Genomic DNA, 24,226 nt, shown 5'->3' on the forward strand with positions numbered 1-24,226 from the left:
ATATTGTTCCTTTTGGATTGGTCACACAGTTCTCTTAACATTGTTTCATTCCTGGAGATCCTTTTGTCTCTCTCTATGTCAGCTTCTATGCATTCCTGTTCTCTGGCTTCAATTCCATCAATGGCCTCTTGTATCCTATCCATTCTGCTTATAAACCCTTCCAGAGTTTGTTTCATTTCTGCAATCTCCTTTCTGCCATCTGTGATCTCCCTCCGGACTTCATCCCATTTCTCTTGCGTATTTCTCTGCATCTCTGTCAGCATGTTTATGATTCTTATTTTGAATTCTTTGTCAGGAAGACTGGTTAGGTCTGTCTCCTTCTCTGGTGTTGTCTCTGTGATCTTTGTCTGCCTGTAGCTTTGCCTTTTCATGGTGATAGGAATAGTTTGCAGAGCTGGGACGAGTGACGGCTGGAAGGACTTCCCCTCTTGTTGGTTTGTGGCCCTCCTCTCCTGGGAGAACAGCGGCCTCTAGTGGCTTGTGCTGCGCAGCTGTGCGCAGACAGGGTTTCTGCTTCCTGCCCGGCTACTATGGAGTTTATCTCCACTGTTACTGTGGGCGTGGCCTGGTTCGGGCCCCTGCTCCAAAGTGGTGGAGTCATGTTGGAGGGGGAGCTGCCTGGAGGCTTTTTATCTCCGTAAGGGGCCTCCCTGCTCCCTGCAGCCCAGGGGTTAGGGTGCCCAGAGATCCCCGATTCCCTTCCTCTGAATTAAGTGTCCCCCCCCTGCCCCTTTAAGACTTCCAAAAAGCACCCGTCAAAACAAAAGAATGACCACAAAAAAAAAAAATTTTTTTTTTGATTAAAAAAAAAAAAAAAGTGGCTGCTCGTTTTTCTTTATTCTCCGGCGCCAGCCTCAGGCATCTGCTCACCGGTCTTGCTGCCCTGTTTCCCTAGTATTGGGGTCCCTTTCCCTTTAAGACTTCCAAAAAGTGCTCGCCAAAACAAAACAGCAAAAAAAAAAAAAAATGGTCACTCGCTTTTCTGGTGTCCTCCAACGCCAGGCCACCGGTGCCCGCTCACTGTTCTTGCTGCCCTGTTTTCCTAGTATCCAGGGCCCTGCACTCTGGCCCAGATGGATGGGACTGAGTGTTCGGCAGCCCTGGGCTCCGTCTCCCTCCCGCTCTGCCTATTCTTCTCCCGCCGGGAGTTGGGGGGGATGGGCGCTCGGCTGCCGCCGGGCTGGGGCTTGTATCTTACCCCCTTTGCGAGGTCCTGGGTTCTCTCAGGTGCGGATGTGGTCCCGATATTGTCCTGTGTCCTCTGGTCTTTATTCTATGAAGGGTTGTCTTTGTTATATTTTCATAGATATATGTTGTTTTGGGAGGAGATTTCCGCTGCTCTACTCATGCCGCCATCTTCCGCCCCTCCTCTATCTCCTTTGTTCTTATACTCCACATATGAGTGAAATCATTTGGTACTTGTCCTTGTCTTTCTCCGCCTGGCTTATTTCACTGAGCATAATACCCTCTAGCTCCATCCATGTTGTTGCGAATCGTAGGATCTGTTTCTTTCTTATGACTGAGTAATATTCCATTGTGTATATGTACCACATCTTCTTTATCCATTCATCTACTGGTGGACATTTAGGTTGCTTCCTTATCTTGGCTATTGTAAATAGTGCAGCGATAAACATAGGGGTGCATCTGTCTTTTCCTAACTGGAGTGCTGCATTCTTGGGGTAAATTCCCAGAAGTGGAATTCCTGGGTCAAATGGTATTTCTATTTTGAGCATTCTGAGGAACCTCCATACTGCTTTCCACAGTGGTTGAACTAATTTACATTCCCACCAGCAGTGTAGGAGGGTTCCCCTTTCTCCACAACCACACCAACATTTGTTGCTGTTTGTCTATTCGATGATGGCGATCCTTACTGGTGTGAGGTGATATGTCATTCTGGTTTTAATTTGCATTTCTTTGATAACTAGTGATGTGGAGCATCTTTTCATGTGCCTGTTGGCTGTCTGGCTTTCATCTTTAGAGAACTGTCTATTCAGCTCCTCTGCCCTTTTTTTAATTGGATTATTTGCTTTTTGTTTCTTGAGGTGTGTGGGCTCTTTATATATTTTGGATTTCAATCCTTTATTGGATCTGTCATTTATGAATATATTCTACCATACTGTAGGATACCTTTTTGTTCTATTGATGGTGTCCTTTGCCATACAGATGCTTTTTAGCTTGATATAGTCCCACTTGTTCATTTTTGCTTTTGTTTCCCTTGCCCAGGGAGACATGTTCATGAAGTCACTCATGTTTATGTCCATGAGATTTTTGCCTATGTTCTTTTCTAAGAGTTTTATGTTTTCATGACTTACATTCAGGTCTTTGGTCCATTCGAATTTACTCTTGTGAATGGTGTTATACAGTGATCCAGTTTCATTCCCTTACATGTAGCTGTCCAGTTTTGCCAGCACCATCTGTTGAAGAGACTGTCATTTCCCCATTGTATGTCCATGGCTCCTTTATCATATATTAATTGGCCATATATGTTTGGGTTAATGTCTGGAGTCTCTATTCTTTTCCACTGGTCTGTGGCTCTCTTCTTGTGCCAGTACCAAATTGTCTTGATTACTGTGGTTTTGTAGTAGAGCTTGAAGTTGGGGAGCGAGATCCCCCCCACTTTATTCTTCCTTCTCAGGATTGCTTTGGCTATTGGGGTTCTTTGGCGGTTCCATATGAATTTTTGAACTATTTGTTCCAGTTCATTGAAGAATGCTGTTGGTAATTTGATAGGAATTACATTGAATCCGTATATTGCTTTGGGCAGGATATCCATTTTGATGATATTAATTCTTCCTAGCCAGGAGCATGGGATGAGTTTCCATTTGTTAGTGACCTCTTTAATTTCTCTTAAGAGTGTCTTGTAGTTTTCAGGGTATAGGTCTTTCACTTCCTTGGTTAGGTATATTCCTAGGTATTTTCTTCTTTTTAATGCTATTGTGAATGGAATTGTTTTCCTGATTTCTCCTTCTATTAGTTCATTGTTAGTGTATAGGAAAGCTACAGATTTCTGTGTGTTAATTTTGTATCCTGCAACTTTGCTGAATTCCAATATTAGTTCTAGTAGGTTTGCAGTGGAGTCTTTAGGGTTTTTTATGTACAATATCATGTCATCTGCAAATAGTGACAGTTTGACTTCTTCTTTACCAATCTGGATTCCTTGTATTTCTTTGTTTTGTCTGACTGCCGTGGCTAGGACCTCCAGTACTATGTTGAATAACAGTGGGGAGAGTGGGCATCCCTGTCTTGCTCCCGATCTCAGAGGAAAAGCTTTCAGCCTCTCGCTGTTCAGTATGATGTTAGCTGTGGGTTTATCATATGTGGTCTTTATTATGTTGAGGTACTCGCCCTCTGTGCCCATTTTGTTGAGAGTTTTTATCATGAATGGATATTGAATTTTGTCGAATGCTTTTTCAGCATCTATGGAGATGATCATGTGGTTTTTGTCCTTCTTTTTGTTGATGTCGTGGATGATGTTGATGGATTTTCGAATGTTGTACCATCCTTGCATACCTGGGATGAATCCCACTTGGTCATGGTGTATGATCCTTTTGATGTATTTTTGAATTCGTTTTGCTAATATTTTGTTGAGTATTTTTGCATCTACGTTCATTAGGGATATTGGTCTGTAGTTTTCTTTTTTGGTGGGGTCTTTGCCTGGTTTTGGTATTAGGGTGATGTTAGCTTCATAGAATGAGTTTGGAAGTATCCCCTCCTCCTCTATTTTTTGGAAAACTCTGAGGAGAATGGGTATTATTTCTTCCCTGTATGTCTGATAAAATTCCGAGGTAAATCCATCTGGCCCGGGGGTTTTGTTCTTTGGTAGTTTTTTGATTACCGCTTCAATTTCGTTGCTGGTAATTGGTCTGTTTAGATTTTCTGTTTCTTTCTGGGTCAATCATGGAAGGTTGTATTTTTCTAGGAAGTTGTCCATTTCTCCTAGGTTTCCCAGCTTGTTAGCATATAGGTTTTCATAGTATTCTCTAATAATTCTTTGTATTTCTGTGGGTTCCGTCGTGATTTTTCCTTTCTCATTTCTGATACTGTTGATTTGTGTTGACTCTCTTTTCTTCTTAATAAGTCTGGCCAGAGGCTTATCTATTGTGTTTATTTTCTTGAAGAACCATCTCTTGGTTTCATTGATTTTTGCTATTGTGTTATTCTTCTCAATTTTATTTATTTCTTCTCTGATCTTTATTATGTCCCTCCTTCTGCTGACCTTAGGCCTCATTTGTTCTTCTTTTTCCAATTTCGATAATTGTGACATTAGACCATTCATTTGGCATTGTTCTTCCTTTTTTAAAGATGCTTGGATTGCTATATACTTTCCTCTTAAGACTGCTTTTGCTGCGTCCCACAGAAGTTGGGGCTTTGTGTTGTTGTTGTCATTTGTTTCCTATGTTGCTTGATCTCTATTTTAATTTGGTCGTTGATCCATTGATTATTAAGGAGCTTGTTGTTAAACCTCCATGTCTTTGTGAGCCTTTTTGCTTTCTTTGTACAATTTAGTTCTAGTTTTATACCTTTGTGGTCTGAGAAGTTGGTTGGTAGGATTTCAATTTTTTGAATTTACTAGGCTCTTTTTGTGGTCTAGTATGTGGTCTATTCTGGAGAATGTTCCATGTCCACTTGAGAACAGTGTATATCCTATTGCTTTTGGATGTAGAGTTCTGTAGATGTCTATTATGTCCATCTGTTCTCGTGTGTTGTTCAGTGCCTCTGTGTCCTTACTTATTTTCTGTCTGGTGGATCTGTCCTTTGTAGTGAGTGGTGTGTTAATGTCTCCAAAAATGAATGCATTACATTCTATTTCCTTCTTTAATTCTGTTAGTATTTGTTTCACATATGCTGGTGCTCCTGTATTGGGTGCATATATATTTATAATGGTTATATCCTCTTGTTGGACTTAGCCCTTTATCATTATGTAATGTCCTTCTTTATCTCTTGTGAATTTCTTTATTTTGAAGTCTATTTTGTCTGATACTAGTACTGCAACACCTGCTTTTTTCTCCCTATTGTTTGCATGAAATATCTTTTTCCTTCCCTTGACTTTTAGTCTGTACATTTCTTTGGATTTGAGGTGAGTTTCTTGTAAGCAGCATATAAATGTGTGTTGCTTTTTCATCCATTCCATTCCTCTGTGTCTTTTGATTGGTGCATTCAGCCCATTTACATTTAGGGTGATCATTGAAAGATATGTGCTTATTGCCATTGCAGGCTTTAGATTCGTGGTTACCAAGGGTTCAAAGTTAGCTTCTTTTCTATCTTACTGTCTAACTTAACTTGCTTATTGAGCTGTTATACATACTGTCTGTTGATTCTTTATTTCTCTCCTTTCTTATTCCTCCTCCTCCTTTCTTCTTATGTTGGGTGTTTTGTTCTGCGCTCTCTTTAGGAGTGTGCTCCTCTAGTGTAGTCCCTCTAAAATACCCTATAGAGGTGGGTTTTGGGAAGCAAATTCCCTCAACTTTTGCTTGTCTGGGAATTGTTTAATCCCTCCTTCATATTTAAATGATTATCGTGCTGGATACAGTATCCTTGGTTCAAGGCCCTTCTGTTTCATGGCATTAAATATATCATGCCATTCTCTTCTTCCCTGTAAGTTTTCTGTTGAGAAGTCTGATGATAGTCTGATGGGTTTTCCTTTGTAGGTGTCGTTTTTTTTCCTCTCTGGCTGCCTTTAATACACTATTCTTGTCTTTGATATTTCCCATTTTAATTATTATGTGTGTTGGTGTTGCCCTCTTTGGGTCCCTTGTCATGGGAGTTCTGTGTGCTTCCGTAGTCTGAGAGGCCATTTCCTCCCCCAGCTTGGGGAATTTTTAGCAATTATTTCTTCAAAGTCACTGTCTATCCCTTTTTCTCTCTCTTCTTCTTCTGGTACTCCTATAATGTGGATATTGTTCCGTTTCGATTGGTCATACAGTTCTCTTAATATTCTTTCATTCCTGGAGATCCCTTTATCTCTCTCTGCATCAGCTTCTCTGCGTTCCTGTTCTCTGATTTCTAGTCCATTAATAGTCTCTTCCATCTTGTCCGTTCTGCTTTGAAGTCCTTCCAGAGATTGTTTTATTTCTGTATTCTCCCTCCTTAGCTCTTGCATATTTCTCTGCAAGTCCATCAGCCTGGTTACGACTTTTATTTTGAATTCTTTTTCAGGAAGATTGGTTAAATATATCTCCCCAGATTTCTTCTCAAGGGAGGTTGTGGAGGAAGTCTGGGTTAGTCTGGTTTGTATCAAATTCTTCTGCTTTCTCATGTCGATAGTTGCAGGGGTATGCTGTTGGCTCGTCTGTCAGCTGGGAGAACCAAGAACATTTCCACTTGCTCCTGGACTTTCTTTCCTGGGGCAACGGCGACCCCTAGCGGCTTGTGTTGGGCAGTTACACGTAGTCAGGGTCTCTGTTTCTTTCCCACCAGTATGGAGAAAGCTCCCTTGTTGAGGGTGCGGCCAGCCTCAGGGTGCTGGTCTGCTATGGCGGGGCCGCACAGGAGGGGTAACGGGTGGGGGGCTGTTTATCGCCATGAGGGTTTCTCAGAGCTGCACTGTTGCCTAGGAGGTTATGGCGCCCGGAGTTCCCCAGGACTCCCAGCTGCTAGGCTGTGTGCTCTGGGACCCCAGCTGTGAGGCCCCTGTCCCTTTAAGACTTTCAAAAAACACTCACTTTTCTTTTGTCCCAGGGGCGCTGGCTGCGTGGACCTGCTCGCAGGTTTTTTTGTACCGTTTCCCTAATACCCAGCACTCCACTCACTGTGTGTCTGTGCTCTGGTGCGGATGGCTAGGACTGGGTGTTTAGCAGTCCTGGGCTCCCTCTCCCTCCCCGTTCCAACTCCTCCTGCTGGGGAGCTGGGGTGAAGGGCGCTCAGGTCCCGTTGGCCCATGGCTTGTATCTTACCCCCTTCGTGAGGTGCTGGGTTCTCGTAGGTGTACATGTGATCTGGCTGTTGTCCCGTATCTTCTAGTCTCTCTTTTAGGAATAGTTGTATTTGTTGTATTTTCAAAAATTTATATGGTTTTGGGAGGAGATTTCCGCTGCTGTACTCATGCCGCCATCTTGGCTCTGCCCCCCTCTTCTTCAGTCATTTTTAATAGTTTGTGTCTTTCTAGGAATTTAGGCATTTCATTTAAATTACATAGTTGATTGTCATTCATAGTATTCCTTTCTTATCCTTTGTATTTCTGTAAGGTCGATTGCAATGTCCCCTGTTTCATTTTAGTCATTGGAGTTTTCTGTTTTATTTTTGGTCAATCTAGCTAACCAAAGTTTTTTTGAATTCTCATTTGGACCTCAGTCTCCTTCTGCCTATGTTTGGGAGCTTTGGCCAACCTAAGAACATACATATATTTTTTTAATATTCAAGAAAACAAGTGTTATTCACATTCCAGTGTGTGAAGCTCTCTGCCTGAACCCCCAAAACATATTTTTCTGTTCCCTTGACTAACTGAGGCAAATTCATTTTGAACCAGCCAGCCTCTTTATTAACCAATGACTATAGTTCATAAGGCTATCACAATTGTACTCTCTTGCTTTGGAAATTAAGCTGCAACCATTTTAGCACATGGCCATCAGCCAAGTATTACTCATTTCTGAGTAAATATGGGGGTCTTGGGAGGAGCAGAAAGCAGTGGACCCTGGCCGGCTGTGACTCCCCACCCCCAGTCAAGGCACTGTGAGTAGGCCTGGGGCCTGGTCTTTATGAACAATGCTCTCTTTGAGTTCTCGATGTGAACAGAGGCAAATTAGAAAAGCGGAGACCTACTGCTGTTTTGACCATTTGTTTCCTTGGCCATGGCACCCAGAACCTGGCTGCCCTGGTTGGCAGGGTCTCAGCTGACAGGTGGCAAAATCAGGAAGTCAGGAAAAAGCATTTGGTATCTTGGGAAAGTGTCAAGTCTGACTGGTGTTCTGGGGTGCAAGGCACAGCTGTTCATCTTTCCCCCTTTCTCTGGCAGCCCTTAGCCTGGCTGGAGTGCTGGAGTAGAAGCATCCATTAGCTCAGAAAATGTCTTAAGGCCAATGAAATGTCCTCTTAAAAATTATTTCCAGATGAATGGGAAATCTGTGTGTGCGAGCAGGTCCAAATTTTAAAATGGAGCAATACCCACCAAGATTTCACTGTTAGGAAGTGGCAACAAGTCAACTCTTAGAGATAGGTGTGTGGTGAGCTTGAAACTCAAACCAAGTATGACAGCCTCAGCCCCACCCTCAGCTGCTGACTCAGGACCAAGAGGAAGAGGGAGCTGCCAGACTTCACCATTTCTGTAAACAGTTCTTGAAAGAGAAACCACACACCTGTCTTTCTGCCAGCCACCAGCTCCTCCTCACAGCTGACAGTGCAGCTATTGTCTTTTCTCCAACCCCCAAGGGCAGGGCTCCTTAAGTTGAGCTCCATTGGACCCCCAAGAGGTATGTGGAGAAAATTTAGGGGGTCTCTGAACTTAGATGGGAAAATCATTTGATCTTTTTTCCACTAACCTCTAACAGAAATTTAGCGTTTCCTTGAATTAGGAATGTAGGCAACAAGCCATAATAGTATTAGCAGTATCTGTGACTTTATCCCCAATAGAAATCACAAATGTTTTCATATCACATTATAGTTGTATCTCAAAAAAGTTGCTTATGTTCACCATCACTTTAAAACTCTTATCTATAGACTTGCCATTAAACCTTATGTGTTAATGCATTATGTAAGTAATCATATAACTAGATCACAATTTCTTTAAAATATTTTATAACTACTTCAGTATGATTGGTTTCCTTTGCAATTTTGTGTATTTTCTTTTATGGACCTGAAAACGTTATTCTGAGAAGGGGTCCAGAGGTTTCAACAAACTGCTAGAGGAATCTGTGAGCTAAAAGAAATTAAGAGCCCTGTCCTTGATCTTGGCACACTCCTGTTCCACTGGACTCATTTGTGATCCACAGAACATTCCCTATTTTACTGGAGAGTTCAAAAGCACTTACATGCTAGCTGCTAGTCCCATGACACTGCCAAGTTAAACTTTCCATGCCAATGGGGAATAATAACACTACGTACTTTATAGGCTTGTTGTAATGGATGACTCAATGAGTTAATAACTGTAAAGCACTTAGTACCCAACAAACAGTAAGAGCTAGTAAGTATTAGCTATTTTTATTGTTATTATTGTTTCACATCAATTATCTCACTAATATATACTATTATTGTCTCTATTTTTAGAAAAAGGAAATGGGGACTTAGGGAGGTAAAAATGAGCACAAAAAGGGACACAACAAGGAAGTGGCAGAGCTAGGGTTCAAAGCCATGTCTGTGTGACTGTCAATCCCAGTGGAGATCACTCTTCACCACACCACTGAGAGGGAGTGATGGCCTCCCAAAGAGATGGAGACCACCAGCAAAGTGCTCATTTGGGAATGAACAACCAGTTCTACAAGCTCCTGCTTTCTCTTCACCAACTTGCTCCTACTGCCTATGCCTCCACCTTGATGTGTACGGAGTTGCTCCCAGCTCCACTTCCATTCCCTTCAGCCTTCAGCCAGATCTTAGGAGGCCAGTGCTCCTCCCAAAGGCCACTGCTGCCAAAGAAGCCCCACCTGCAAAGGGGTCAAGTGCATGTTCTCACACTGAACAGCAGCCTTGCAGCAACAAACTCATTTGGAGTCATGAACCAGCCTCTGCTCCCAGGTAGAAGTCAAGCCTCACAGAGCAGTGGGGTCAGAGGAAGGAGAGCCACTGAAGGGAGGGTTTTTGTAAGGGAGCAATAGGACCAGACTGGTGTGTTCAAAGGACCACGGCTGCCCCCATCCTGCAAGCTTGCAGAAGGTGGCTTGATGAGAAGGAGTAGAGGCTAAAGGCTGTCTAGACCAGGAGAGAGGCTCCTTTAGTAGTTCAGGTGAGAGATGAGGAGGGCCTGGAACTGCTGGATATTTTCTCTTGCTCATATCTCCATCATAAGTGGTAAGGAAGAGGTAGGACTGCAATTGCAGGGGACACTAGCCCTCCTTAAGTTTGGTTGTATATGGGTCCTAGGTGGCAAGGCTTCCTTGGGCCGAAGGACAATTGCCATGAATTCACACACTAACACCTTCCATCTTAGCCTCTTTCTCATAGTAACAGCCCACAGCAAGAGCACAATAAAAAGCCAGGGCTCCTACTTTCTGGTATTCCTACCCCAGTAGAGTTGCTGAGGTGAGAGGCCCCAGCTCTATTTGTATGTGTGGCAGGCAGGAAGGGGAGAGGGGATGCCAGGAGCAGGTCAGAGCCTGCCCTCTGTCAAAGGAAATATCCACCCTCCTAAGCCTTTCATAAACTGGTTTCCTCCAAGTAAGTCCCGCAGTTACCAGGGCAACCAAGAACCCTAGGCTTTGGGTTTGTGTGTCTGTTGAATCCCTGGAGAGAATTGGCCTGCAGAGTTTTCCTAGTCTGGGCAGGATGCAGGAAGTGCTAGCTGGAGGTGGAGCCTCCGCCCCACCAATTTGGGGGTAGCCTTTTGCCTTGTTAATGCCTGCCATTACCCCTGACTGGGGCCAAGGCCCCACTTGAGTCAGTTCAGGCAGTAAAGGGTAAAAGCTGAGGCTGCAATGGACCTGGTTTCTCAAAGCCAGACTTCTCCCCATCCTATGGCACCCGCCTCTCAGGAGGGATAGTCCTCCAAGCTTCATGCATTCTGAGCAAGTGTCCAGGAGGAGGGAGCTCTCACCAGACCATGGAACCTGCTGGGGGATCACTGCACAGATATTTCTCGATCACTTACAATGTTGCTGTTCTGGGATCTCCAGTCTGATTCCTGCTCCAGGGAGCTCTATGGGGAAGGCTCTGAACCAAACTGGCTGTTTAAATGTCACCTGGGCTAGTTAGTCCCCAAGGCTATTTTCAGCACTGAGCTGGGCTGGGCTGGGCATTACAGTTGCCTAGGAAGCTAATTTTTAGAAATAGAAATTTCTGGAGATGCTGATTCCATCAGTGTGGGTGTGAATGGAGGGTGGAGGTGAAGAGCTCTGGATGTCAAACTGCTGAAGTTCACAAACTCCACAAATGGAGCAAGTGACCTTGAGCTGCTAGTTTCCACACAGATTGAATAAGGGGAATAGTGGGGCCCGCTTCAGGGGCAAGATTTTCTCTGCCTTCATCCCTCAGGAACAGGGTTTATATGATTCTCACCATACTTCTCACCCTTTTACTGCCCCCACTCGTTACCTTTCTTCTTCCTTCCTTGTATTGTATTCCAAATATTGTATTACAATATTTCCTTGCTTCCAGAATGTGCAGGGCTTCTGAGAGGTGTAATCTGGTCACCTGCCATTGGGCAGCCAGGACCCCATCCCGCTCTGTCGCAGCAGCCCAGGAAGGCATTAGCATCTATGGCAGCCACTGCAGTCCGCTGATTCATCCTGACCCCCCATCAAATCAGTTCTCAGATGGTTTTTTCGCAGATTTCTTCAGAGCCACATCTCCCCCTACTCAGGCTTCTGCAGTTGGTTTTCTGAAACTGATTTCACAATCACACGTGTAAAACCTAGTAAAGGCCATTTCAGCACATCTTTCCAGGTTGGGGAGATTTGGGGGCTCCCGATTCCATTTTAGAGGAGGTCCTCAAGTCCCCCAAGCTTCATGCCAACTGCAGATGCCCTTAGCAGGGTGCCTGTAGGTTTCCATCCAGCTGCCCATTATTCACTCCCTTCTTCATATAGATACCAAACTAGGGTTGAGATCCTGCTGTGCACCCAGACGTGTGCTGGGCCTCAGGGACTTCACAGTGACTAGAGGGATGAGAAAGCTGTGGAAAGAGCAGGAATGAGACTCATACAAGGTCCCAAATTGAGTCAATGGCAGGGCTGGACTGGATGGAATCCAGGGCTCTCTTCCCTATACTTACAGGGCTTTTGGCTACAGAGTTGGAGAAAAGCTCACCCTTTGCTTCTTACTTTCTCCCACCTGCTCTGATGGGCCATGACACAGTCTGGGCTCACCTATTCCCACCTGTGATGGCATGAGAAACTCCAGGGGTGCTGGAGACCTTCTCTGAGCCCCTGAAGCAAAACAGCCCAAGTGCTCATGAATGCAGCATACAGCCCCTCAGCCCTGTCCCTCCCCAGAAGGGGCAGTCAGCCACATACTCATACATACTCATTGCCATAACCTCAGCAGTGCCACCAGCCTGCCTTGTTCTGCAGGCCCTTCCCTGCAGGGCAGACTTGCCCCCTGGCTAGTTCTCCCAGACCACCCCAGGGATGGTGTGCCTGATGCACACCTGGTTGCTTTGGCGATGACCCCAAATCCAGGCAGGCTGAGGCTTGAGCTCACTGGGGGGCTTTTCTGGAAAGCAGCATAGTGTAGTAGAGTTAAGAGAGTTTGGATTTGGGAGTCACCAAGACCTGAGTCCCCAATGGAGCCTAGTATCACTGTGATTTAGGTCTTCCTGCCTTACTGAGCTGTTATGGGAATAAAATGAGATGCTGGGTCAAAGTGCCTGGCACATGGTCAGAAACACACTGCTTTCCTTCCTCTCCCTCCATTCCCCTGAAAGGGACAAAGCAAGTGTGCCTCTGAAACCGGGCTTTGTTCTCATAGCACTCTTGGAAGCGAGCAGGGGGTGGAGGGCAGTGTGGGCAGGACAAAGCAGACCCAGGAGACAGATGGGGGGCCAGACACTAGGGGCAGAGAGGGGGAAAGTGTCCCTGGAGCTGACTACAAGGCAGCCATGGGGCTGTGGAAGAGCCACTTAACATCTGTAAGCTGTGGGCCAGTGACTTCTGAGCCTCAGTTTCCTCATCTGTAAGATGAGGGTAAGATGAAATGGGAGAATGGCTATCAAGTGCCTGGCACAGCACACTCAATACGTGTTCCCACCCACAGTCCCAGGAAAAAGGTTTCCAGTTCACGGGTGGGGAATTTGAGCAAATCCCAGAATGGGATTCAGTTTCTTCTGACCCCGCAGTTTTCAAGGAGCAGTGAAATCCTGCTGGGAGGGTCTCTGCGTGGACTGCCCTGGGGATGTCAAAAAATCTTCACCAGGCAGCTCACTAGGGTCCCATTGCACCACCTAGTGTCAACAAGTAGAAGGGCCCTCCCTCCTCATTCTGCTCGGCCGGCCTCCCTCCCTGTCCCTGTCGCGCGTGCGTGCGTGCGTGCGTGCGTGCGTGCGTGTGTGTGTGTGTTTAGGCGCTGTTATAGCATGGTAGGACTGGGCCACTTATACCTTTATATCCCAGTAAATGGAGAATAAATGCTGTCTTTCAAGATGCGTAGTCCCTCCACTTCCCTCCCAGCATTTTCTGCCATCTGCAAATTTGGAGGACCCTACGTAGCTCCCTTAAGCCCCAGGATTGCAAGGCTTCAGGATAGGGTTAACTCAGGCAAGGTGCCTGGAAAATAACTGATGCCTACTGTTACCCATCTATGCTTGCTCACTAACCCAGACAGACACAGGCTTGACACACCCTTTATATTTTTATTGAGGAGAAAGCTTTAGCATACACAACAATTTCTTATCTTCACAACACAGTAAGGCAACAATATCACAATAACAATAACACATTTAATTCAAACGGGTTTCCTCCCGAGTCTCTGGGAATCCTTGGGCTGCCTTCAAACCCCTGCATGCATTTCTCCCCCCATCCCCCATCCCTCTTTCAACCCAAGCAGGCACCCAAAGCCCATAGTTCCTCTTACAGCTCTCGTGGCTGTTACATCATAACAAATACTGAAGATCTGGGAAAGTGGGGAAGAGGGTCAAATGGGAGCCCAAGCCCCCTTGCCACCATAGGGCCAGAAAACAGCTCACTGCTCATCTACTCTTTCCCCAGCTGAGGATACAAGGGCTCAGGGTGAGAAGCACCATGGGAACGGGCAGCTGTCCTGCTGAGGGGTCCCTGGAGGTGGGGGTGCAAGGCACCTGTCCTTTGCACTTCTCTGGCAGGGACATGGGCAGCAGAGCCAGCATGTTGAACATCAGCAAACAGGGTCCACAGCCTTGAAGAATAGTAGTTCCCCTTCTGGAACTCTCTCCTGAGGATATAGCTGAAAAACAAACAAAATTTTCTTTACAGGGTTGTTCATGCCTGACCTGGCAGGGATGGAGAAAACTAGGCAATTGCAATGTCCAGCAAATTAGAAGAATGCTTCAATAAATTATTTAGTATGCACGACTGCATAGGTGGCAGCCATTTTAAATGGTGCTGATCAAGAGTTCACAGGATGATCTCAGCTTTGAAAAGATGCCGCAAGGAAACACTATGAAAAAAAGGCAGCAAAGTGTTAACGGTACTTGCATCTGTGTCGGGGGATTCTGAATGTTTAGGGTTTTTTTGTCTTTATAGTTTTCTCTCTTTTCCAAGTTTTCTATAAAGTTATGTATTACTTTTCTCTGTGGAAGGTGGGGGCTTGCTTTTTAAAAGGTAGCAACAGGTTATAGATACCCAGCCCCAGTGACCCCAAGGCTGAGCAATGTGTGATAAAGAAAAGGGTCTCTTACCTCCCAGTGATGAATAGAGACCTCACGAGAAACCAGCCAGGGGACTGGGTGTCTCTGTGACTCCTCTTCCTCCAGCTCCTTCCTCTTACCTCCAGGCTCAAAATCCTAAGGCTGGGCTGAGGTTATCTGTCAGACTCAGTGAGGAACAGAGGTTGAATTTACTGTTTTCTTCCCTCTGGCCACAGACACTTTGGCTGCACCTGCCCAGCCACTAGGCACTGTGCGGGAAGCTCAGTGTCAAGGGCAGCTCAGTGGATTTGGCTGGCTTTCTGTGGCCAGGATGACATAGTGTGTATTTCACTGCAGAAGCAGTGTTGTCTGGACCCAAGGCAAGCAGTGGGACTCTTTATAAGGTACTAGATACCCCTAGTCCCAGGAGTCCTAGGAGGCAGTCACCCTCTCAAGCCTCACCATCTAACCAAGGCCCAGCACCAGGCCATGGCTTGGCCCCCATGTGAGAGATATGAGGACATCTTGGCTGCAAGGCTGCAGTGGGTACAGTCTCTGTAGAGAGAACCTTCCTCCCTCCTCTCAGAACTAGGGAATCCTTTAAATCAAAGTTAAAGAACAGGCCTTGGGCCCTTCTTTCTTTGGCAGTCTGGGAAAGCAAAGCCAATTAGGCCTCTGGAACCCAAGGATGGCGAGTCTCCTGCAAAGACCTTTGGCTGAGGGCTGCAGTCTAAGGCCTGGCACGGGGTAGAGAACACCGTCCCTCAGGAGGAATCATTCATTATAATGTCAAACTGAATTCTTGCTGCTGCTTCTTCCTCCTCCTCCTCCCCCACCCAACTGTCTACCCTTTAGGCAACATCTAGGAAAGGGGTAGAGCCTGTGACATTGGGCTCCGTCCACTGGTGATGCCCCAGGAGGCAGTGTGGTCAGAGAGGGCCCCAGATTTGGCAAGCTGGTCCAAGGTCCCCGATACAGAAGTCTGTGGGAAGGTGGAACCAGCTTGCCCAGTCAGTCAAGGACAAATCTCAGCCAAGCTGTCAATTTGAAATGTGGCTTTGAACACACTCACTGGACTAGATGTAGGAGCCTCTTCCGGGCCCTTCTGCTGGAGGTGTAGCTTGAAGCAAGTACAGGCTTCTAGGCACATTTCTTGATACCATTTTGTTCTCTGTGTAAGGGGCCTCGGTGGCTTTAGGAGTTTGGTGTGGCCTGTCCTTTCATTCACTGGGGCAGCTCAGAGAGGCATTGGGTGAAGTCCTGGTGAGCCAGTCAGAGGACACAACCGTAGAACACAGGGCTAATAAACGCAGGAGAAGTGAGGATTAGGAACAACTAGAGGGGTTACAAAAGGGCGACCAGTTCATTAACAGGAACAGGCCCAGAAATCTGCTCTCCAGCGTGTGGCAGGCCTGAGCAGAGTGTATGCCAACAGGACAGCTTTTGTTGATCACTTTCCTTTCCCAGGCGGCCTTGGTCGGGCACATGTCACTCTGGTCGTGGTTGCAAGATGTTCTGGGGTTCTACAGGTCTTTTTCAGGTTCTGCAGGTCTGGCACTCCCCTAAGGACTGGTCAGCAAACAGGGCAAGTGTGGCAGCGATAGCAGGGACAGGGGATGCAGTGGAAGGGTGTGTTCTGAGTGGCCATCTCGCCCCAGTGCTCACACACGAATTCGGCCGCGTGCAGCCCGGTGGCCCCCCTGTCTGGGAGTGAGGCGGAAGAGCACCGGGGGCCGTCTTCGAATTTGCCGTTGCCCCAGGCGACCTGCGCGGCGAATCAGTGGTGGAGAACTGTAGAATGGTGAATTGGTACCTGGAAGGCCCTCCAGAAGTGGGACTCGGTTCTGGTTCCTCCGTCTGCTGGGCTGTATTATGGGAGGAGATATATCTAGGAAATTTTCATGATAGTAGCCAGTAGTCTGGGATGAAGCGTGGGCAACGGTGGGCTCCATCTCCATGATCTCATCTAGATCGTCATCTTGGGTCTCATCCTCCAACTCTTGCTCCTGCTCTGGTTCCTGGGCCCCATCCTCCTCTTCATCTTCTTCCTCATCCTTGTTCTCCTCTTCCTCTTCATTTTTCTTCCTCATCTCCTCTTCCTCCTCCTCTTCTTCCTGCTCCTCCTCCTCGTCATCGTCCTTCTGTTTCATCTTCTCCTGCTTTTTCCTCATCTCTTCCTCCCTCTTCTTCCTCCTCTCATCCTCCTCCTTCTCCTCTCGCTGAACAGCTCTCACGCGTCTCCGCTGGTCCTTGTCATAAAGTCGGACCCTGCGTGCCTCTTCATCTTCCCCACTTAAGTACTCATCATCGTCATCACTGTCAATGATGTTAGGGTCTGCCGCAAAAGGGAAAAAGACATTGCGAACCCCAGGGAGAGGCATCGGCTTGGGTACGCGCACTTTTCTTTCTATCTCCACACATTCAAGAATCAGCTCGTCCAGGTCGGCCATTTCAGTTGACCATAAGAGCTCCTTGCGGAAGAATTCTGACAGGCCTTTAAGGAATTGATTTTGAAGGCGGCAGTCATCCCAAGACAAGAATTGGGCCAGGAACTGAAAAGCATCTGCATAGCTGCCAAGGGTACAGTCTCCCTGCTTGAGCTTGCGGATGGCCCTTTTGGCCACACTTCGCGGGATGGGGCCTTGGAATTTCTTCCGGATTTCATCCAGGAAGCGTGGGAAGTTGGCATGCAGGGGGCTTCCTTCCCGAGTGACCGAGACCGCCCAGTCCTTGGCCACACCAGTGAAAAAGGTGATCAGAAAGGCCACCCGATCAGCGCCCCTGGGAAAATGATCCTCGTGGTCAGCTATGAAGGTCTCTAGCTGCATCAGGAATTCAGCCAGGTAGACTGGGTCGCCGGTAAAGGGCCCTACGGCAGGCCGCTCCAGCGGCGGCAGAGGCGGCTGCCGGGACAGCTCCTTGGACGCGGTGGAGGGCAGCGCCGGCGCGGGCGGCATGGGCAGCGGGGGAGGGTCGGCTGACCCGTCGGAGGTGCCACAATCCTGGATCACGCTAATCAGCAGTTCGTCGGGGGCGTACTCGGGCTCGGAGCGCGGGGGAGGCCAGCACAAGAAGGGCAGATCTCCCTCAGGGTCCGCGTCAATCTCATTGAGCGGGAACTCAAAGTTCTCCTCGGCAAGGACCGGCACCACCGGCACCGGCCAGCGGCTATAGCTCGAGACATTGCCCCGCAGGGAATTCACCTCGGCCAGGGCCCTTCCGAGCTGAAGGCCCAAATTGGCGTTTTCCCCGCGCAGGGCATTTAATTCTTCTCTCAGGGCCACGTTTGCCATGCGGAGGCTATTGAGATTTCCGGCCGCCTCGGACATCTGGCCGAACTCGGGCGCCGGAGCTGCAGGCGGGGGTGGGGGCAGGGAGCGAGGGGCCGGGGCGGTGCGCGGCAGAGGCCGAGCCACACCCACTAGGGCGAGCACCGAGGGCCCGGAGGCTCGGCCCGGGGCGCGTTACCTTGTCCCGGAGATCGGAGAGGGCGGCGGCGGGAACCGGGAGGCGCCGGCGGAGGACGCGGGCTGGCGGTGGCGGGCGAAAGGGAGCAGACTGCGGCAGGATCTGTCGAGGAAAAATCTTGCGACTGCTTAGCAGTCGCCTTTTAAGTGCAGCCTGGGCCCGCTCCCCGCCCCTGGCGGGGCGGGTGTCGGGGAACGGCGGGTGCTTACTGGCCGCCGCGCGCCGCCCTCCTCGCCCGCGCCTCTCATTACCTCTCTCCTTCCCTAGCTGCAGCTAACTCGAGTCGGGAAAATGCGACAGCGACTGCCCACTCGAGGTCGTCATGGCGACAGCCAGTGAACGTGTTCCTCTCCTCGGGCAGGCGTCCGAGTGTAGAGGAGCTGCTTCGCGAGGCGCAGCTCAATCTCCAGAGCCTGTTGCAAGGTATTGAGAGGGCGGGGGGCTGCAGCCGGAGCCCACCGGCTACGGGAGCAGTGGCAGGAGGGAGGCGAAGAAGAAAGAGCGCAGGGATGGCGAAAAAAAAGAGAGAAATGTTAAAAACCTACCGAGAAACAAAACATGCGTTGTCCACCTTTCACCTTTCACCTTCCAGACTAGTGATTCTAGAAGGCTCTGTTGCTATGGCTGCTTAGCGCCCACCCCCACCCCCACCTTTTTTTTTTAGTTCAGTAGTCCTTGGGGGAAAAAGGACAGAGGCTGAGGCTGAGGCAGGGCGACGAGTCAAGCCATGGTCAAAGAGAGCTGGATGAGTCTCCCCAGTGTGAGCCCGCATACCCTTCAGACCTTGTTTGTCTGTCAGACATTCCCCCATGCCTTTGGAATCCTGGCACCCAAAGACAAAGGAGACAATCCGCAGGGTCTCTCACTGAGGGCTTCACTCACTCTGCTCCTGCCATAGCTTTGTCCACATGTCCCCTGGGTGGCTACTGCCTCACCAAAGTAAGCCCAATACACAGCACCCACAGTTTGCCCATCCCCAATTCCCAGCCGAGGGTCCTTGAAATACACTGATGAGCATGTTGCATGCCAAGCTGGGTCCATCCTTTGATTATCTGGAGAAACAGCCCTGTCATAGGGCCTGAGCAGTCAAACTGCATACAACAGGCAGAGTGAGAAAACCCAGACTTTGAAATGAGACAGAGCTAGACTCTTAACTAGAATCCCACACCTAACTAGCTGTGTTATGTTATGCAGATTGCCCACCCTATCTGAGCTTCAGCTTAATCAGTCATCTTTAAAAATGGGGATTCCAATTCCTCACATGGCACCCTTTTGTGAGAATTTAAATGGGGTGTATGCAAACTGCTTAGCAAGAGTATCTTGCAGTTGGAAAGACCCTGGTAGGATGCAGCATCAACTTCCAGTGCAGGTCCTCTGGAATACAGGCTGATCTAGGCATGGTATTAAAGTTAATATAAAAGAAAAACAATGTGGTCCCTGATAGGACCTTACAATATGGAAAACATACACACTGACCAGAGGAATTTATCCAATGTAAGTGGCAAAGGGATGAAAACTCAGTGCTATGGGAGACTCCTGGGTGCTTCAGTATCTGGGTGGAGGGTCACCAGGGGCATGCATGCATGTCTCAAAATTCACTGACCTGTTACATCTCAATAAAGTAATATAAATAAAACCTCAGTGCTGGTTGTAAGGTCCCTACATCTTCCAGGCTCTCACTGTCCCATTCAGGCCCCTTTTCCAGGGCTATTACCTCTTCCTCCTTTGTCCTCACTCCAGTTCTTACACTTTCCTCAAAGTTCTCTTCTTACCTCACCCATAAAAAAACTTTTAAGGTGGGTTTTGCACTTTGCATCATACCCAGTTCAAGAGGAGTTGCATTGTTCTGAACTGCTTTCTCAGTCATTTACTCATTCACCTGCTAGTCCTGGGTATACAGTTCATTCACATAACGAGACTGAACTTCTCAGCGTAAAGTTTCTCATCTCTTACTACTCTTGGGTAGTGGCACAGGGCTGGATCCCCAAGAGATGCTCAGCAGACATTTGTTGAGGGAACATTAAATGTGAAAAGAGGCCTGACCAGCTCCCGTTTATCCATACCAATGATGGTTAACTCTTACAGAAAATAGAAAACTGCAGAAGGGTCATACAACTGGACTACAGTCATAACCCCCACATCCCTATCAGGGCAGTGGTAACCTTATGGAAGCATGATTCCCAGGGACACCATGAGCCTTGTGTTCACATAAGAGAGGAGCTACTGTGCAGAAAAAGGAGAGTCAGTGTACTCTGTTGCCACCATTTGCAGAATTAGTAGTGGTGGGTGGAAACCTAGAGGGAGGCAGATTTCCCCTCATAAGAAGAAAGAACTTTTCTGGCACGCCTGCCAGCCCCAACCATTCTTGGATGGAATGAGCTGCCTTGGGAGAAAGGCTGCTCCCCTTTTCTGCAGGTGTGAGCAAAAGCTGAAGAAGCACCTGGAAGGTCTGCTGAGGAGGAAATCTGAACCCAAAATGGGGATGTTGGACCTGAAAACCTTTGAGGCCCCTCCTGACTCCAAGTTTCAATGATTCCCAAAGTCTTTGTCCAAATGTGCATAAAGCCCTGCCTGTTGGTTCTTTGCTCCCACTTCCCCCTCATTTATGCTTCAAATTCCTCCCTTAACTGAAGCCAATTCAAATCTTACGCAGCCTTCTTATTCCCTGACGATGCCCCCAAACTTCTCCTTCCTTCTGTATCACTACCTCTGCCTCCCTGCTCCTTCACCATAGCCTCCCCACCACCCTGCAGGGAAACAGGCCCTCAAAGGCTCAAGTAAGAGTTCTTGGCACTCAATGCCAAGGTCACACAGGCCATCTCCCCAGTAAGGCTGCAGAAAGCCTGAAGAGTCACAGGGTTTCAAAGACAGGACCTTGCAGCTGAAGTGGCAAGAGGTGGCTGCATCCTGAGCCTCTTCTCTCTGTTGAGCATGTAAGGTAGGGGCTATCGAGACAAGGGCATGGTCCCAGAACTGGCGCAGCTCGAATTTATTGACTCTCTTTTCTCCTTGGCCCTTATAGTCCCCAGAAGTAGGCAGTTTTCCATTTCCGAATCCAGAGGGTCAGAAGCCAGGAAATATTCTACAGAAACAGTGCAAGTGAGGCTGGCAGTTAGAGCAGGAGCCCCAGTTCATGGTCCTTCCCCAGCCAGGCGCTTGGCTGTGGACCCCTAGAGTGTGTATCCACTGTGCTGTTTTTCAGAAGAATATGAGGAACAGTACTCGGAGGCCAGACATCTGGGGCAGACCTTCCGCTCTGCTGATGAGGCCCCTGAGTCCAGTCCCAGCCCAAGACCCCAGTCTGCCAGGCATCTGGAGTTTGTATTGATGGTGAGTTGCCTGTCCCCCACCTGGGAGGGCCAGCATGCAGAGCTCACCCTGTACCCAGTGACAGGGGACCTCAAGCTGCTTACATTACCCACTGGAAGCTGCTGTTCACCTCTGCTTACCAGCAGAGCTACCTTGAGGCCCCACTGAGATGGGCCCTGCTCAGCAGGTGTCTGGCCTGGCAGAGTGTCCATGCTTTCCTGCCTCCCAGATGAAGCCCCAACCAGCCCGCCTAGACAACCATCCTGTGGGCACGGCTCATCTCCAGGAGGAAACACACCCTTCCCGTCCCCTTCTTTCCCAACAGCCTACAAAACGGCAGCTGAGTGAGGAGGAGACTACCACCCAGGACGTGAGGGCCCCTGAGACCCCCCTGAGCCTGCTAACCGCAGCCGACAAGCAAGCTGCCTGGAATAGCCCCTACCCTCTGCCTATCCTAGAGGAGAAGTGGTGGCTTCAGGCTTGCTCCACGCACTCTGACCTTGTGCCCATCAACATCTCTGGTAGAGTTGCTTAGCACCACCTCTGCTTCCCTCCACGCCAACTGCAGGCCATCCTTTCCAATTGCACTGGGTGCTGGGGGAGGGAGCAAGGCTTTCTTTGCTACAGGCTCACCTGCGCTGTCAAGGTCATGTGCTGTCAAGGTCATGCAGAGGCAGGGGCTCTGGCTGCTCCGCCTTCACGCTCCGCTGGCACTGCCACCTTAACTGAGGGTGTTGGATAGCAAACAAGGTTCTCTTAACAGCACACTCTACAACATTATGAACTTGCATGTGGAAACATTGTGAGTTATGTTTGCTTTCGGGAAAGATGACTCCTTGTGCCAGAAGCTGGGTTTGGAGAACACAGATAGGAGTTGGAGGGCAAAGTAGGTTCAGAGTGCTGCTGGTGAAAGGGAGGGAATATACCCAAGGTACAGACTGAATAATTGCCTGAAGAGCTCAATAAATTACTTCTACCTGAGATTTCAATGCTCTGGGGTGGGATCTAGGTATTTCAAAGCTACTCTTGTGGCACTTCAAGGAGACACTCGGTCTTCTAGTGAACTGAGCCTCTTCAACTGTGTGGCATGTGTTCAAGGAGGGACTAGAAAGGGACCAAGGCAAAGAAAAAACCCCACAAAAACACAAAAAACAGCAAAGGAGGACCAGTGCTACCTTGAAAGCAGGGAAAATGATGTTTGTAGCTCAGCTGGTTGTGACTTTGGGGACATGTAGCACTCTCCACCATGCCTGTTATTAACTCATGCTCCACACTCCACGGGCTATAAGTGGAAGAGGAGAAGGGTCAGTCATTTCGGAAGGAGACAGGGCCAGCGACCTAATCAAATCGGGACCTCAGAAGCCAGAGGGACCAGAGGTCCCTTGTGAGCCAGCGCCAGCCTGTGGTATGCTGGAAAAGTGGATGACAATGATGCGGATAGTTCTGGCCACATGTGGTAATGCTCCCTGGATATGCTGTCATCCGGTGCCATTGGTGTCATCCCAGGAAATCAGAAGCAGGAAATAGAGCCTGGAGCCTAGGGAGGTGTACCAAGATGAATGAGCTGAGAGGAGAGATTCACAGTGATGGCAGGCACTTTGTTTTCACACTTCTGTCTTACTCTCCTTGAGTCTGGCTCTCAGTTTGTCCACAGAGCCACTGGCTTGGGTCGTGGGAGCACGTGGTAAATGGGACAGCCACAGCCATGGGGCTGGGGGTGGGGGTTTGGTTAACCAGCTGTTGAATGAGAAACAGTGGGGGAGCAGCATTCCTCACCCCACCCCTTCCCCAGCAAGTCCACACAGCAAAGACTGACCTACAGCTTTAAGAGAAATAGATCTCAATCACAGAGAACGAACTATGAGGAAATGTGATCAGGTGACTGGAGAACAGACTATCCGGCTGCTTCCTGGATGGTAGGGGGGCTATGGGGCAGGGGCAGCTTTTTGGAGACAGTGTCCTCACCAGCCCACATAAAGGCTTTCTCTGGGAAAAGATTTCCATCAAGCCACAGCTAGTTTCAACCCATCTCTCTATACCAGTGGCTCTCACCCCAGGCTATACATTTGAAGAACTAATTGCCTGAAGAGCTCAATAAATTACTTCTACCTGAGATTTCAATGCTCTGGGGTGGGGTCCAGGTATTTCCAAAGCTACTCAGTTGATTTCGATATGTAACTGGGGTTGAAAATACAGCACTTCTCCACTGAAGTCTCCCAGGTAGCCCAGGGCATGGACTACGTGAGCCAGCATGTGTGCCTTGGGGCTGTGGGCACCTGGAGCCAAGCTGTGAGGGCTGGGGAAGGAGGGCCACCTGCCTGGGTGCTGTTCATGCTCATCGCTGCTGCTGTCATTCCTTCCCTCTACCTCAGGCCACTTTTCTCTGTACTCTAAGTAGAGACCAGGATGCACCCAAGTGTCTTTATTTTGGCTACAGGGCAGCAGTTTGATAAACACGCAAGTTTGCGACATTCGTTGTTTAACACAGAGACAGCCGTGAACCCCAAGTCCACCCTGAGGCGGAGGAGGACCATTATTGGATTCTCTAACTTTTCCCAGCGAGACCAAGGTGACCCAAACATAGCCTATCCCCCAGACTCTTCTCCTTGCTCACTCCCCACATTCCTGACCCCCAGGCAGTGGCATGATGATGGGGAACAGGACTAATTCAGAGAGTGGGGGCTTCAGAGGTCCTGAAAAAGGCAATGTGGTAAGTAAGGATAACCAAGGGCCCTTTGTCAAGGGGAGCAACAGAATATGGGGAACAGGCCTCCCAGGCTAATAAATTCATTATGTTATCATTGCTCATTACAAATGGGATGTAACCATACATGTCAAATTTAGGCAAATGGATAAAGGGGGGAGTCATCACTAAAAGCACCATCTTACTGGAACCATTTCTGCCATTAAATGAATGCCACCCAAAGAGCACAAACCAGAGAGATATGGACGCAAATCATGGCCTCTTCACTTACTAACTGTGAGGCCTTGGCCAAATTACATAACCTCTCTGAGCCTCCACTTCTTCACCTGTAAGGTGTGGATAAT

At 48.3% G+C, this 24,226-nt stretch overlaps 2 protein-coding genes across 5 annotated transcripts in view; one reads left to right on the forward strand and one right to left on the reverse strand.

The window, feature by feature from the left end:
• The window catches only part of NHSL2 (NHS like 2), a 93,317-nt gene that overhangs the window by 54,275 nt on the left and 14,816 nt on the right, over window positions 1-24,226 (forward strand). The window contains exons 2-5 of the mRNA XM_036890960.2: window positions 18,137-18,292; window positions 21,072-21,199; window positions 21,504-21,699; window positions 23,616-23,747. Coding sequence (XP_036746855.2) covers window positions 18,137-18,292; window positions 21,072-21,199; window positions 21,504-21,699; window positions 23,616-23,747 — 612 coding nt within the window. The remainder of the gene's footprint in view (window positions 1-18,136; window positions 18,293-21,071; window positions 21,200-21,503; window positions 21,700-23,615; window positions 23,748-24,226) is intronic.
• On the reverse strand, window positions 13,410-18,096 carry RTL5 (retrotransposon Gag like 5). Of its 4 annotated transcripts, none has more exons than XM_036890967.2 (2): window positions 15,474-18,096; window positions 13,410-13,998 (listed from the first exon to the last, which is right to left on the reverse strand). In XM_036890967.2, exon 1 carries the CDS (start codon window positions 17,728-17,730, stop codon window positions 16,063-16,065), a length of 1,668 nt encoding a protein of 555 aa, XP_036746862.2. In that variant the 5' UTR covers window positions 17,731-18,096; the 3' UTR covers window positions 13,410-13,998; window positions 15,474-16,062. The 4 variants fall into 4 exon arrangements, with proteins under 4 accessions (XP_036746862.2, XP_036746859.2, XP_036746861.2 ...); XM_036890964.2 differs by having other exon boundaries at window positions 13,410-14,211; XM_036890966.2 differs by having other exon boundaries at window positions 14,453-18,096.

This window comes from Manis pentadactyla, chromosome X (assembly GCF_030020395.1).
Source record: "Manis pentadactyla isolate mManPen7 chromosome X, mManPen7.hap1, whole genome shotgun sequence".
Taxonomy (NCBI): Eukaryota; Metazoa; Chordata; class Mammalia; order Pholidota; family Manidae; genus Manis; species Manis pentadactyla.

Coding starts and splice junctions, on each gene's coding strand:
- RTL5 (XM_036890967.2), bottom strand. CDS start 17,730: ATGTCCGAGGCGGCCGGAAATCTCAATAGCCTCCGCATGGCAAACGTG.